This window comes from Rhodnius prolixus, unplaced genomic scaffold, assembly GCF_049639745.1.
Source record: "Rhodnius prolixus isolate KJV_2025 unplaced genomic scaffold, Rpr scaffold_8, whole genome shotgun sequence".
Classification (NCBI taxonomy): Eukaryota; Metazoa; Arthropoda; class Insecta; order Hemiptera; family Reduviidae; genus Rhodnius; species Rhodnius prolixus.
The window spans coordinates 31,325,464-31,340,381 of record NW_027411593.1 but is presented as its reverse complement, the minus strand read 5'-3'; the positions used below and the strand labels follow the sequence as shown (position 1 = coordinate 31,340,381).

General features: G+C 29.3%; 1 protein-coding gene across 4 annotated transcripts; it reads left to right on the top strand.

Annotated features, from left to right (window-relative positions):
- The first annotated feature begins 232 nt into the window (after positions 1–232).
- On the top strand, positions 233–14,363 carry Lac (septate junction protein lachesin). 4 transcript variants are annotated; one of them, XR_012456575.1, is made up of 8 exons: positions 234–437; positions 2,949–3,190; positions 3,838–4,094; positions 5,452–5,715; positions 5,921–6,060; positions 7,761–7,875; positions 10,308–10,399; positions 11,722–14,363. XR_012456575.1 is itself a non-coding variant. In XM_074122385.1 (7 exons), exons 1-7 carry the CDS (start codon positions 395–397, stop codon positions 11,725–11,727), a joined length of 1,044 nt encoding a protein of 347 aa, XP_073978486.1. In that variant the 5' UTR covers positions 233–394; the 3' UTR covers positions 11,728–14,363. The 4 variants fall into 4 exon arrangements, 3 of the variants coding, with proteins under 3 accessions (XP_073978486.1, XP_073978484.1, XP_073978485.1); XM_074122385.1 differs by lacking the exon at positions 7,761–7,875 and having other exon boundaries at positions 233–437; XM_074122384.1 differs by having other exon boundaries at positions 10,308–14,363.
- The last annotated feature ends 555 nt before the right edge of the window (positions 14,364–14,918 follow it).

The window sequence follows — 14,918 nt, the reverse complement described above, 5'->3', positions numbered from 1 at the left end:
TATCGTATTTTAAATAATTTTAAAATGTCCAATAATTTGGAATTGGACAATGCAATAAAGGGTAAATATTACGAGTGATTTCAACTAAAAGAAGGTATATTAATTAGATCGTGAAATAAAAACATATATTTTTAATGCGCTATTATTTTTGCTTTAAATGAAATATTTAAAAAAATACAATTACAATGTTTTACCATAGGGAAACGCCCTCTTTATTACACAAAAGACGCTTGTTTATAGTTGGTGGCTTAGTCTCAAGTCTGACTCATACTCACCACAGCAAGTAATGGGTGTCAAGTAAATGTGTGTACATCAATAGTTTAAGCTCTCTGGTTGTGGCTATTTTTTCTGACAAATAACCTATACAATTCTTAAGAACTCATTCAAAACCATCATGCTTTTGTGCAGTACTATTCAGTTTGTTTTACTTTCAGTTGGTAAGTAATTTCGTCTTAAGTCAATTCGAAAATTATCTTGGTTCATTAGTATTTAAATTTAATTTATATTGAATTTTTCTATGAATTTTAAAAAATTGTATTAATGGGCAAAATGAAAAATAGCATTCGCTTATTAAATCAAAACTTACACTTGCGTTTTATAATTTTTGGTTAAAAATTAATTTTATATTTGATTAATGTTGACATACTCGTATTTCATCTAAGTTCATCACTGAATTTATTTGAATGATAATTATTAATTAAACGACAATCATGACGTAACTTTTCTTTATTCTCAAAACGGTTGCTAATCTTCAGTTTTTTTAAAAAAGATGTAATGTTCAGGTATGTACATCAGTATTTACATCGCAAAACCTTAACTTTGAGTTTATAATGCAATTATAATATGAATTTCATGAACTTAGGAATAAAAGGAAATTAAGTCAGTAAATGTCTTTTGATGTCTGAAATTATAGAAAAAAAAGGATGTTTACTAAATTAAATAATTCAATCAGTAATTTTTAACTTTCCCTAATATTTATATTTGCATCTAACCTTATTATTTCAATAAATTAAAGGAGAAAATTAATATTTGTGAGGCAATTAAAAAAAAAAAAATTGTCTTCCAAATGTTCCTTTACTCTTATAAACTAAAACATGTTTCAGTTTCCGAATGAGGTTGAGGGCTCGTGAGGTCCTTTATTTTGCTAAAAGAAGTGACTCTATGCCCTCTGCCTCAGGAATCTTGTAATAAGGCGTTGGACAGCTCAAGACAATGAACTACATGGTGATGCCTCATTAGACAGCTTTGAGGCTAGTTTGTGAACTGAGGCATGCGTTGGCGCTCTATGCCTGGTTTAACGATGGATATTGTAATATTTAAAATTGCTCTTCTTTTGAGTCATGCGGACAGTTGTCATCGTTTTTCTTATTTCAATGTTGAGCTTCGGTAGCTTTGAAGTTAGAAGCGTGGATTACAAAACTGGTTTTTTAGTCGGACAAGTTTCTATTTTTTATTTTGACCTGTGATTTTATTTATTGTTTTATAAGTGAATATATTGTAACGGTAACTCCCGTCTTAGTTAGGATACCTAATCCATATTTTGGGGAAAAATCTCGGTCTAAAAGTAGGCATTGATTTACTATTAGTGAGTACGACGTTCTGAATATTTCGCTTACACAGGTTCTGGAACTGGCTACCTGAAGTGTTTAGACATAAGAACCTCATTTCATTGGATAATACGTAATTTTTGTTTTAATCTTTTTTTGATACATCTTTGTTTTCATCCGTCATAGCTTGTATGTTCCTTACTTATGATAAATCTGACAAATTTCTTTCCTTCTTTAGGACCAACTCATTGTGTTCGCTAAAGAGTTTTGCATCCGACCTTTATTAATATAAATTAAAAAAGAAAAAAATATACAACAATTTTGCCTAATTCCCTTTGGCAGCCACATATTTCTCCCAAAGATTCTGTAACTGTCGGAAGCAGTGTTGGAGCACCTTTTTTTGAACAGCGTGCAGCTCATCTGTTGCTTTCTACATAATGTATACTTTCGATTGAAATCTGGTCCCTTTCAGGCACAAGTTCTGCTTGAGAAAAGGTAAATTTCACTGGGGTCATTTCGGGAAAGATGTGAAGTTAATCTGGATGTGTTGCCAGGTCATTTTTAATAAATGTGATAAATGGTTGGGTGTGTGATGGTGGTGGTGCAGCAATCTTAAATCGTGCGGTTTCTTCTGATCTGTGGCATGGCACACGGCACAATAATTGCCAAGGAGAAGTTCTGCGACGGACAAAACTGCTGCCAGCTGAAAATTTGGCATCTTCATCACCCATATCACCACTATTCTTCCATTCTTTACATTTATTATAGAGTTTGTTGACTAAGCATTATACAGTAGCACTTTGTCAGCCTACATGGCTGCTACTGCCCAGACATGAATCCGTGGAATTCTAGCTTTTGTTCAAGCTGAAAATAACCTTAAAGGGGCCAGAGTTTTCATTCTTAAGATGCCCGTCTGCTCGCCAATTCAAAAGAGGCAAGCCAGTATTATAATGGCGGTAAATAGCAGATCCGTTGAGAGAAGTTGTGGCGGCTGTTCAAGGTGATTGCTTTGAAGAAAATTAAGGTAAGAAATATTTTAGTCAAACGGTTATTTTTATTAATAATGGTCTGATCCTTTTTTAACACATCTCGCGTAATGTCTGATTGATTGTGTGTGGAAGGTTATCAATTTATTTTCGTAAAAGTTAATTATTTTCATTGTAATGTGTAGTATGGTTAAATTGCTTACAAGAAGCTAAAAGAACGATACCTAAAGATAGATAATCACAGAGGACTAAAAGAAAGAAAGCTCTGAATGGATTAAAGAAAATATTTTATCCTTTGCGAAACACATTAAATTTTCAATCAATTAATTTTTTTATTATGTTCTTGGTTTTTTGAAGAATCTTAATTTTTAAGGCAAAGTACATTAGTGTTTGATCTTTTTTAATTTTTTTTCAGCTTTTGCCCAGCGAACTCCAACTATATCCCATATAACACAGGAACAGATAAAAGACATAGGAGGTGTTGTAGAATTAGAATGTAGTGTACAGTATGCCCAAGATTATCCTATATTATGGATCAAAGTAAGTCCTGGTAGACAATTAGATCCACTTCCGGTATCTACTGGTAGTGCACTAATAATAAGAGACAGCCGCTTCTCCGTAAGGTATGATCCTGCCAGTTCAACATACACATTGCAGGTTAGATTTTTAGTTTAAATTTGATATGATAAAAGTTTCTCGTTTAAGTAACTCTTAAGGGGTAATGGAATAAACTCTTCTTCAGAGAAAATGGCATATTAGCGGCCACCTCAATCTATCGTCACACAATAGAATATTCAGAGTTGGTTTGAATCTAACTCTAAGGCACTCTAACGCCCTAAAGTAACTATAAAGGTTTAGCGAACCCGCAAATAAACTGTTGTTCAGATCTAAAAAGTAATGTGGTCCGTGCCGAAAGTTGAATGGTGCAAAATGACTAAGTCGGGAACGGAATAAGTAGCCTTTCCTAACTGATGCGGACTTCTGAGGGCAAGAACTTCCCAAAAAACAAGCGTAGTTAGCAAATGGACTCCTTCTTAACTTCCAACTCCCCGCTCTATCTAGAGTTGTAGTAGAACATACCCTACCTAAAGTCGTCTTGAGGGAGTCTTCAGAATATTTATAGGAGGGCATCATTAGTGGTGAGGAGAGGGTGAATTATCATCCCCGGGTAATGGTTGTCTCACTACATACAGTAAAAAGTGAATGAGGTTTTCATTATCTATGTTGTCACCTTGATAAAAAAATGGTTTGAAATATTCTTGATTTTATAACTACAAATTAACATTCACATAATTTTTGTGTAGATAAAAGACATACAAGAGACTGATGCCGGGATTTATCAGTGTCAAGTTATAATATCAGTAAATAACAAGGTTAGTGCTGAAGTGGAATTACAAGTTCGGCGACCACCAATTATATCAGATAATTCTACAAGATCCATAGTTGTCAGTGAAGGACAAACAGTATTATTAGAATGTTATGCCGGAGGATATCCAAGACCAAAAATTTCTTGGAGAAGAGAAAATAATGCAATTTTGCCTACTGGTGGTTCTATTTTTAGGTAAGTTTTGAAAATGTTATGTTAAATTTGTTAAGAAAAAATAAAACTGCATATAATCATAATAAAACTGTCTGGTAAGGCAGTTGTATAAGGGTTGATCGTCAAAAACTGCACGGAAGATAGTAATGAAAAACACCAAACTTCGACAATGTTTTTCTCTTTTGCTATAAAAGATACAATTCCCAAATTTTCTTTAAAATATAGGATGAATCTTCTTTTTTCTTTTTTTGCAACTGCGTAGATCAAATAGATTTTAAGAAAAAAGTTGCCAAAAATAAACAAAAATAGCATTTTCAGAAAATGTTGTTACCTTTTTTTGTAAACAACGTAGCGCCTAAACGCGCGAACTGATTTTCATGAATGAGGAGTCTTTCGATTTGGAATTTTATTTAGATGTGCCTTTTGGGGGTCTCGACGCTGTACATCGAATGGTAAAGGAGTTAGCCCCATGTATATATGGCCCCGATGAAAATCCTTTAAAAAACTAACAGTTTAAAAAGTTAAGTATAAGAACTGATTTAATGATAAAAGGTTCACAAATCAGCAAGTGCCATCATTTCATTAATAATTCATTGGTGTCATTTAATTAATTTTACTGCATTAACTTGTCATCAATATTTTATAGAATTTATTCGAAAGCACAGACCTTTATGCTGGCTATTTTCATTTGCAAAATATTTGTAAGGTAGCACCACATTTAACTTAAATTGATTGTAATCTATTAATCTATAATAATCAAACTATTAATTACAGGTTAAAAAGAAAAACGTTATAAACTAATAAAAAAAAAATATGACGCAAAAAGATTCAAACTTTTTTTAAAAAAATGCTTACACCAAAATACATCAGTGATTTTATTTTATTTCAAAATGAAATACGTCGGTTTAAGTTCATTCTCTGATTAAAGTGAATGTTACTCTATGTAGTAGTCCAGCATTAAAAATACGTAATATGTAATTAATCTGTCATAAAATTAAATAATATAGTTTCTTCAATTACATTCTTAATTTAGGTGTTACTCCCACAATGTTATATATATGGAATATAAAACAGTTATGTATATTTTTAGGACAACTAATTTTATTATAAGTAATGGTTATGAGAGGAGGTTAAATTTTGGAGGTGTAGTAAATCGTTCAAATTTCAAACCTTTATAACTCTCTTCCTATTGTTAAGAATTTATTGAATTCTTTACTGAATTGTACAGAAAAGTTAGCTCTATAATTGGTATAAATAACAATGTTTGATTGATAATATTTATTGAGTTATGGAAGGTTATAAATATAAAAGGCTTATTAGCTTACTATTATTATAACTTTATGTTTCATAAATTTTAAAATTTTATTTTTATTTACAGAGGGAATTCTCTGAAAATTAATTCTGTTCGTAAAGAAGATCGTGGAACTTACTATTGTGTAGCAGAAAATGGTGTAGGAAAAGGTACTCGTAGAAATATAGCCGTAGAAGTCGAATTTGCACCAGTGATAGTTGTACTCCAACCAATGCTTGGCCAGGCATTGCAGTATGATATGGATTTGGAATGTCACGTAGAGGCGTATCCACCACCAGCTATAGTTTGGCTGAAAGATGGTGTGCAACTGGCTAATAACCAGCATTACAGGTATTTATTTAAAAATTAATTATTTGTCGAATCCGCTGTTGATCCTTAGAGTTCTTCTTCCTAGGCGCTTCTTTCAGCTCACTGTCCGGAGGTTGGCAGTGCATTGTAAAATCTTTTGGGCGCTAGTAACCTCAGATGTTGACGCGCCTTAAAAGAAAATGTTTATAAACTGCAAGTAATGTAAATAATTTTTATTTTTTCATAGTATAACATACTTCGCATCTGCTGATGAGTACACTGACACCACCCTCAGAGTTATCACTATCGAAAAAAGACAGTTTGGAACCTACATCTGTAAAGCGAGCAACAAACTGGGTTTCGCTGAAGCACAAGTTAAACTGTTTGGTAAAAGAACTATATATATATAATTAGATATTTTCACTAATCTGATTTGATTTTAATTAACCTTTTTTTTTTATTATTATTATTATTATTAAATATTTCTTGGTATGAATTATCGATTTTTCATTAATATACAATATTTACTTATTTTTTTATTTAACAAAACAATAATATTTTGATTGCTTTTTTTTCTCGATGATTGCATACTTTTTTTGAAAGATGCTCTGCGAAAACGGTTTGAAATAATGAGTTTTCATTTTTATTTTGGATTGAACTGAAACTGTTGATTGTTTATTTAAGTTATCTAAACTTTTAATTTAAAAGAATGCTGAAGTTTTCTGTTTGTTTCAAATGTTTCTTTACGAAATATGTCTCTATTTCTAGTCCATTCCAAAATTATATGAACCCTTATTTCGTACTTTCACCTGGCATTATATAACCTTCCTTTAAAAAAAATGTAAGTCTAGCGCTAGTATATCTAAGTAATATTGATGCTAATCCAGAATCCGATTTCTCTTGACTTTGTGCAGAGGTGTGAAATTCTACTTTTAGATTTTTAGATAAAATATATTATTTTATTGAAAAGGAGCTGCTCCCAAATCGCGTGCTGAAAGGTAACTGAAATTTAATATGAACTTTTGAAAATGTTGCATCTGAGCTATCGCTTAAGTGAAGTTCTTTAAATTTGTCGCTTATAAGTTAAATTCAAGTGTTGCCTCCTCCACAATCTAGCAGAACAGGCCTCATGATAAGCACAGAATACTCCCGTTTGCTTGCTCTCTCATCTTCAACCAACTCCAAATTCTTTAATAAGATTAAAGTAACACATTATTAAAGATTAAGTAATAGATTTCTTTCTTACAAAACATATACTTAACGTTTACGAAGAACAAAGTTTTGAGAGGCCTGTGTTTCCAATTCAAAAAGACTTTCAAAAATGTAGATTAGAAAGTCTCTCTCTAAACAGTGGTCGTCATTCACTTCTTAATGCTTCAGGAAGAGGCATAAGTACGGATTGGGCAGAAGTCCAATTGGTCATCTACACATTAACATGTCCATTATATCCGACTTCGATTTATTGCAACTGTGTGACTAAGGAATTTATTCAGTAATAGTGCCATAAGTGCACCTAAACTATTCGGCCCAAACTGTGGTTCTTGCATTTAGTACCACGTAGAAAATCTTTTGATTGTTGACAAACTCGAACTTCAAGCTGAGACAATAACTGTAATTTATTGCTGAGGCAATAGTTTCATTTAAACTGTGAAATATTTATTGACCTTAAATATAGACCCTGACTGTTGTGAGTCCCGAGCAGTTTATAAGAGAGCAAGCAAGAGTAGGACCACGCTCGTTTTTTCTTTATTTCAAATGTCTTGCTTGGCTCCTATTCCTATCCTAAATGTACGTAATAATTAGTATCCATGTTAGAAACTTTATTCAAAGGAGTCATGAACTATTTCTAATCTGAACTGAATTTAGCAAGAGATTGAGATGTAGTGTATCCCGTTGAGGCTGTAAGCATTTGTAAAATTTTTCAACCTGTTTATTTTCTGTAGGAGTGCTAAATCCTAATCAACAATAAATTTCTGATTTTCGAAAATTATTTTAATCATTGTTGTTCAAATAAAAAGCATTATTTTGTTGCTTCCTAATGGATTGCTAGCAGCGTTTGCTTAGATGCTTAGTTGTTTGTGTTACAGAATCAGTAATACCAGTGTGTCCCCCTGCATGTGGACAAGCGATTTATGGTGATGCTGTAAAACTTTCTCACAGTTCTCTTGTATTTTTCTTGATTGCATTTTATATTTTAAAAAGGTAAGTAGTGTTTGATTTATTTTGTTTATTATTTGGTTGCCTATGAAAAAAAACATTTACCTATAATAATTTGTGTTTTGGTTCTTACGTAAATCAATAGTTTGATAATATTATTTTTAAACTATTGAAAAAGTACAAAAATCGCCTTAACAAAAACTTACAGTTTAAAAGTTAAGTACGTAACATATAAAGGTTGATTTAACGACAAAAAGTACACAATTCAGCAAGTATACGACATTTCATTCATACTTCAGTTCGTAAATTCAGTTATATGGAAACGTTCGAAAAAGCATTGTTTAAGTGAAATTTTATTATTGATATCATTTAAGTAATTTTAATGCATAAAATTTTCATGAATTTTGTTCAGAATTTATTAGATGTCACAGAACCTTATGCTGGCCATTTTCATGTACAAAACATATGTTAGAAAAAGAGTAGCCTACTATAAAGAGTAAGTCCACTATTACAGCCGGACTGCCTAATCACCCCTCCCCAAAAGTGCCCTTACTCGAAGTATTAGAGAAAAACGTTTCAAATAAAAGTTGTAGAACTATTTGAGAACTATAATTATACCAAGTTTAAAGAAAATCCATTGAGCGGTTTTTTTAAAAAAAATTAAAAATGTGAAAATTCTATTCAGTAAAGTGGTACTTCCGGTGGACCTATTTTTACCAAAACATTATGGTCGCTTCGTCTGGTGTCACTTGAACGAAATAACAAATTTAAAATTTCTACGATTTTCTTTTCCTGAGATATATTGGATAAACTCATTACAGAGTAGTAAAGTCAGTCCAAACCTATACCATCAAGGACCGATGGGTTAGACAGAGCACATTTATTAGGAAAAAGAAGAGAATTCCAAGAATCACTAGATCTCTAACCCATCCAGCCTTAGCCGTATTTTTTTACATCAGATTTCTCAGTATTTTTCTCTAAAAAGCCGAATGCGATCGGTTTTTTGACGGCAATTTTCGGCCCAATTGACCATGATTAACGTTATATCCAATGTTTAACATCTAATATGCCCACTCACACAACTTTTAATTTTAAATAATACGTACGTAGTAGTTGAACTATTTTAGAAAAAAATCAGTGAACACACTCACACGTCTTTCTCTTACTATGTAGGTGGGTTTTCTTGTAAACTAGTATTTTTACCGAGTAGTTGTTACTTTAAATTACTTAATTAATTTCCATTCTAATGCAACTATTTAATAAAAAATCTAATTGGCACACTGACACAATTACAACATATTGAGGGTTAAAATTTCAGTAAGATACAACGAAAGAAAACTTTAATAAGATGTTTAAAAAAAAAAAATAATAATATCGGTAATGTACGCTGTCATATATATGCATTTTTTTTTATTTTTATTTTTGTAACCTCTTATATACGCGCACTTGATAGAAAAGTAGTCCAAACCAACATCTTACTGAGTTACTGATGAAAATTGGACTTAGAGGTGAGTCGAAAATTAATTTTTTTTTATTACAGAATGGATTGATTATGATTAACCCATTTGACTGTAGTGTGTATAAAAATTATATTTACTTTCCTCATAATCATTGCGATCCTGATTTTTAAGGTGATTTTTTTTTTAACTTTCTTTTACCACACTGTTAATGATGAATCAATAGACAATTATACTCTAGAAGTCCTAGGAACTTCTAGAATCTCTAGGAAATAATCATAGACGAAGCAAAATATAAATTAGAATTATAGGAAAAATAATTAATAAAATATAGTATTATTGAACATAGATTCCAGGTTTTTTGCATCATAGTCACACTTCATCTGATTTACTAATTGTTTAATATTTGCAAAGATAAATTTCAAATAAATGAAAAAACTTAGATTCTTTTTTTAAAAATATTTAAAAAAAAGATTGTTTTTTAAGTTTAGATTCAACTCCTCTCTTGCCACTTATCAGTTATCTGATTTAAATGTTGTAGAGGCAATTGTGCCTGCATTTGTAGATTTCAATTAACTTATTATGTATTTGTTTTAGAGAAAATAGATTTAAAATCCAATATATTTTCAATTACTTTAAAAAAACAAATTAAATAAAGTGTGGCCATGATTACAAGTCTGAAGAAACCTCTTCCAATTAGTCTTCACAGAAAAAATTTCTTAGCCTTATTTTTTTCCCAGAGAATCGCAATAAATTTCCATCATATTTGGCACAAACATTCCTGAAAAAAAGAGTAAAAGTGTGTAAGGGTAATAACATAAAAACATTTGTGAAGAGAAATGGAAAAATTAAATATTTTACCTCAATTAACGTATATGTTCTAATAATTAGGACGTACTTTAAAAACTGTTACTCTTGGTACTGCCAGAGTTTCTTTAAATAAAAATGACAGAAATCTGTTTGTATTATTTATTGTAAAATAATATTTCGATTGTTAATAAAATGCTTTGTATGTTTCAGAATATCCTATACCTAATATCAATTATCCAGGACTTATTTTACATAACGTAGCAAGCCAACTTAGAAGCAGTAAAGCGCTGCAACTGATTTTGGTAATTTTATTTCTATATAACATTTGCAGAACTGGTTTATTATTTTAAGTGGAGATCAAATTCAAGGTTTGTTAATTTATTTTCTTACGCAAAGTGTCATGTTATACGACATTGCTTAGACCAAATTAAAAAAAAAGAAGAAGGAATTTCATCTCTATCGGTGCCAAAACTTACACGTAAGTGTGATGATGCTCTTTGGAAATGAAATAAGAAAAAAGTTTCATCTCAATTTGTTTTGAAATCAACATTTTTCAGTCCTCTTGGTTTAAGTTAAAATAAAGTTTTCTCGTTAATTTATATTTTTTCATTACAATGAATGAATTCATAGTGCCAAAATGAACAGAGTTTATTTTGTGTTAATAAATTAACTAAATTTTTTAAACTTTAAAATATGATTAACGCTCTCTCAAAAATCTTTGTAGTATTTTTATAATTTCCACATTAATTTTATGGATATGTCAAACATAAATCTATGTTTATATCAGACAGAATCCACTTATAAACTGACGTTTCATGATTCGATTCCTTTGTTAGGAGCTCCGTGTTTGTAAGATACATTCCTTGAGTTTTGTTTTTAATAACTTTTTAATTGCGTAATCAATACATTGTTCTTAAGTACATATAAGTGCTTGTTATTTTTTAAAGACTAATGAAAGAAGGCTCCCTGATCCTGTTAATGCATTTTTGGTTATGGGCAAGTAATAATTTATTTATGTTTTGTCACCTCTTTTATGATTGTGATTATTTAAGGGTACTTTTCAATTTACTAGGTACTTTACCAAAGCATTTTTTTTTTTTGTTAGTTTTTTGTCATTTTCCTATTCCCAAACAATAGAATCGTTTTTATTTTCGACAAAAGCACTAATCTAGTCTGAACTAAAAAAAAATTAAGTTTTACAATTTGTCTTTTTTACAGTTGGGTTATATTTTCTTTTAATTCAAATAAAAAAAATACATCTTTTTTTAACTTGATCTAAACAAGTATCGTATAACATTTTAAACGTCGATCTAATTTTTTCCATTTTGATAAGTTGTATCAAATAAGGTAATATGATTATGAACTTTTAAAATCTTTTTACAATTCCTTTTTGTAGTTCATTAAAAAAAAAAAAAAAATCAATAATACTAATTTATTACATTAAAAAAAATAATTTGACTTAAATTCGAAAATTTTCTGCCTTTATTGTTGATAAATCTTTAGGCCTAAGTGGAATGACCTTTTTTTCAATTTGCTATTGAAGTAATTTATTAAAAAAAATTTGTTGACATTTGTAAAAATTAAAAATCTATGCTTTTAATACATATCATGTTTTTTTTTTTAGATTTAAGAAATATGTTTTTGAATTAAAGTGGAATCTTCAAAAAAAGAAAAACTGAAAGGTTTTTCGTAAAAATAATTTCAGTTTTTTTTCAAAAAAAAATTTTTTTACTGTAAACGCCCCTCGATTTACTTGTAATTAAAAAGTTAAGTGAAAAAACAAGATTAAAATAGTCTAGAGATATTTTTTCAAAAATTGATTATAAAGTTTTAAAATCATCGACAATGTAGAGGATAAAACCGTTTAATTTTTCGAAAGACGGGTCCCCCCCCCCCAAAAGCCCAGAAAGCCATTTGGGGGGGGGGTTGGATTCGAGAAAAGAACCGTTCTCAAAGAGATTATTACAGAATTACAAGGAGTCACACAACCTCGTTTGGCTGTAGCTAGGAAGAGGATTAAAAGTGGCTTATTTCTCAGTGATTGTTTTGCTATGTTTGAAACTAAAGCTCTAAGAACTGCAACAGAAAATGAATTTTTTTGTTTTTCAATGTAATTAAAAAAAAAAGAATACTTCAGTTATATAATCAATTGAAAATATAATCTATCTAATATATTCCGTTTTCTGAATTTAGCAGATTTGTTTTCATATTAACACAGTATTATTCTTTTCTTTTTTTTCGGGCCTTTTGAACTTCAATTAGAAATGTGAATATAAAATCAAATTTTTAAAATTGTCTTGCAGTAAAAAATGAAATCGTAAGTAAAATAACACAACCATTACAAGTGGATAAAAAAAAAAAAATGTCAGTGTCAAATAAAGAGAACTAATTTATCGGGGGGCAGTATTGTGTGAGTTTGAAATAATAATAAAAACTGTAAGAGTAGTTAGATGTTTAAAATAAATTACGTAAACTTTATTGCTAATAAGATTGAAGTTTAATGTTGAAAACTGATCCTTAAATGTAAAGTGAATCCATTTTAAAATTTTTGTATGTGGGGCTTACCGTAATGATATATATGTATAATAGATATGTAAGGAATGAAACAGCACAAAAAAACGGATTCAGTTTTATTTTTTTGAAACACATAAAAAAAGTTGCACAACTTTTAATTATTTTAGGAACCAATGATTTATTTTTATATTTCTAAAACTTCCAAACTGTTTTTTTTATTATTTCTACAATAATAGCAGGCTTATGGAATTAAGCGTGTTAAGTTAGGCAATAAAACTTTTTGTTTTGATTATTTCATGAAGAATCTCTAACTTAGAAATCTCTGAACACCAAAGTACGATAATATTACAAGTCAGTTAAGTATATTACTAATAGGTTGTAAAGATCTGATATTAATTTTATATTTTTGTAATAGCCGTCCTTTTCAGTGTAAAAGTTTTTAGTGATTTGACTTTTGTTATTGTTTTGTAGTACTTTTTTTTTTTTTTTTTACGAGTAGGTGGCTAGATTTCTGGGTCATCATTAACTTTTCTACTTTGACAATAAATTCAAATTTCTTAAGCCGTTTCATTATCAATTGATAATCAACTAATTTAATTGAAGAAATTTAAATAAAAATTAAGTAAAAATGAACTTATGGTATACCAGAAAGTTATTATCATTTGATATATTTGAATATTAAAAGATTTTTAGCTTTGTGCTTGAAATGTTTATTTTTCTGACTTTAATGAAATATAAAAATTTAATAAGATGTGAAATTAGAACCAGTAGTTTTTATCTATACATAAAGTACTATACACTTTACATTTCATCTAAATATAATTACATAAAGTAATTTTTATAATTTCTTTGTATAACCCCAAAAGTTATCTGAACATATCCAAAATTTATCTTTATCCTCGTAAGTGTGTTAATTAATTTTTATTCATAAAGAATAGGCTTGTTTTTGAACGAGTAAGATTCTTAAATAATTTATTTTATTTATTTTTTTTTTTAACGAGGATATGACGTTTGGCATTTTTTGAGTTGTAAGAGTTCTTACTATTTTGGACTTTTTATTTCATTTCCCTTATAAAAACAACATTTTGGTTAGAAAAAAAGCTCGTAATTCGTCAGATCAATGCTCTGAAACTGTTAAAAGCGTTACAAAAATCCTTCGCAAACTTTGTCTGAACAAATTTACTTATTTAATGTTTGACAGTCACAGTAAATTGAAAATAATAGTTCTACACAATGAATTTACATCCACATTCTCAGATACTCTCAAACAAGAAAGAAAAATTTAAACATTTTACTTATTCCCTCCAAAATATAGTCAATCATTGTTGTACCTTATAGTGTTCAGGCTTGTGCCTACTTCTTTCGTAAATTAAAAATAAAAAAATGCATTAATTTTTAAATTTTATAAAGTTTTTGTACATTTTTATAATGTTAGGAATGAATAACTGTATTTGAAATTGTCAAGTTTTTTAAGGTTGTATGTAATTTTGTAAATTAATTTTTATTAGCCTTATTATTATTATTATTTTAAATATTTAATTTAATTAAACATTTGTAGATATTTCTCTGCATTTTAATTTGCTTACTTCATTTTCTCAGTTCATGTAATTTAACATTGCTCAACTTATTGTTTTTATTGTTGTTTTTAAAATTGTACATTTTATTTTTCATATTTCCTTAAGCAGTGTACATTTATTGTTGTTTGATTTAATTTGAATGTAGTAGTTCAAAACAAATTTACTTTATGATATAGGAATGATTTATTCTTCCTCTGTAACTATTAAATATTCATTCCTTTATCTGAATTTCCGTTCATTTTAATTTTGTATATGCTTTCCCTTTCAAAGAAAATAAGTTATTCAAAAATTATTGTATTTTAGTTTACTTATCTAGACTATTGTATGTCACATTTTTTACATCAGATGAAATGAGTTTCAATGCACTTTCAAACAGCCAATGCACTATCCAACAGTCAATGCCCTTTCATACTATGTAATCAAACTTGATTTACAAATTTTGTGGAAAGCCTGTGACGACTCCTGAAACTTGACAATTCTAAAATTCATATCTTACGCTTTATTTAATCATTTATTTATTAACTTTCTCTTGCTAGTAAGGAAAGTATTACGATCATACCACTTTTTTGATTGCGAGTTCTGACCCGTTAGTCAGAAAAAGTAGTTTTTAGAAAAAAGGATTTAGTGTGCGTGTGAATACAAAATATCTCAAAAACTAAAAACCCTTATCAGAAGTACCATTTTAGTGATATTAAAAAAAGAGCTTAAATGTCTTGATTAAATTCCTATC

Coding starts and splice junctions, on each gene's coding strand:
- Lac (XM_074122383.1), top strand. CDS start 395: ATGCTTTTGTGCAGTACTATTCAGTTTGTTTTACTTTCAGTTG. Junction 3,191..3,837: donor GTTCAACATACACATTGCAG/GTTAGATTTTTA, acceptor ATTTTTGTGTAG/ATAAAAGACATACAAGAGAC. Junction 5,716..5,920: donor GCTAATAACCAGCATTACAG/GTATTTATTTAA, acceptor ATTTTTTCATAG/TATAACATACTTCGCATCTG.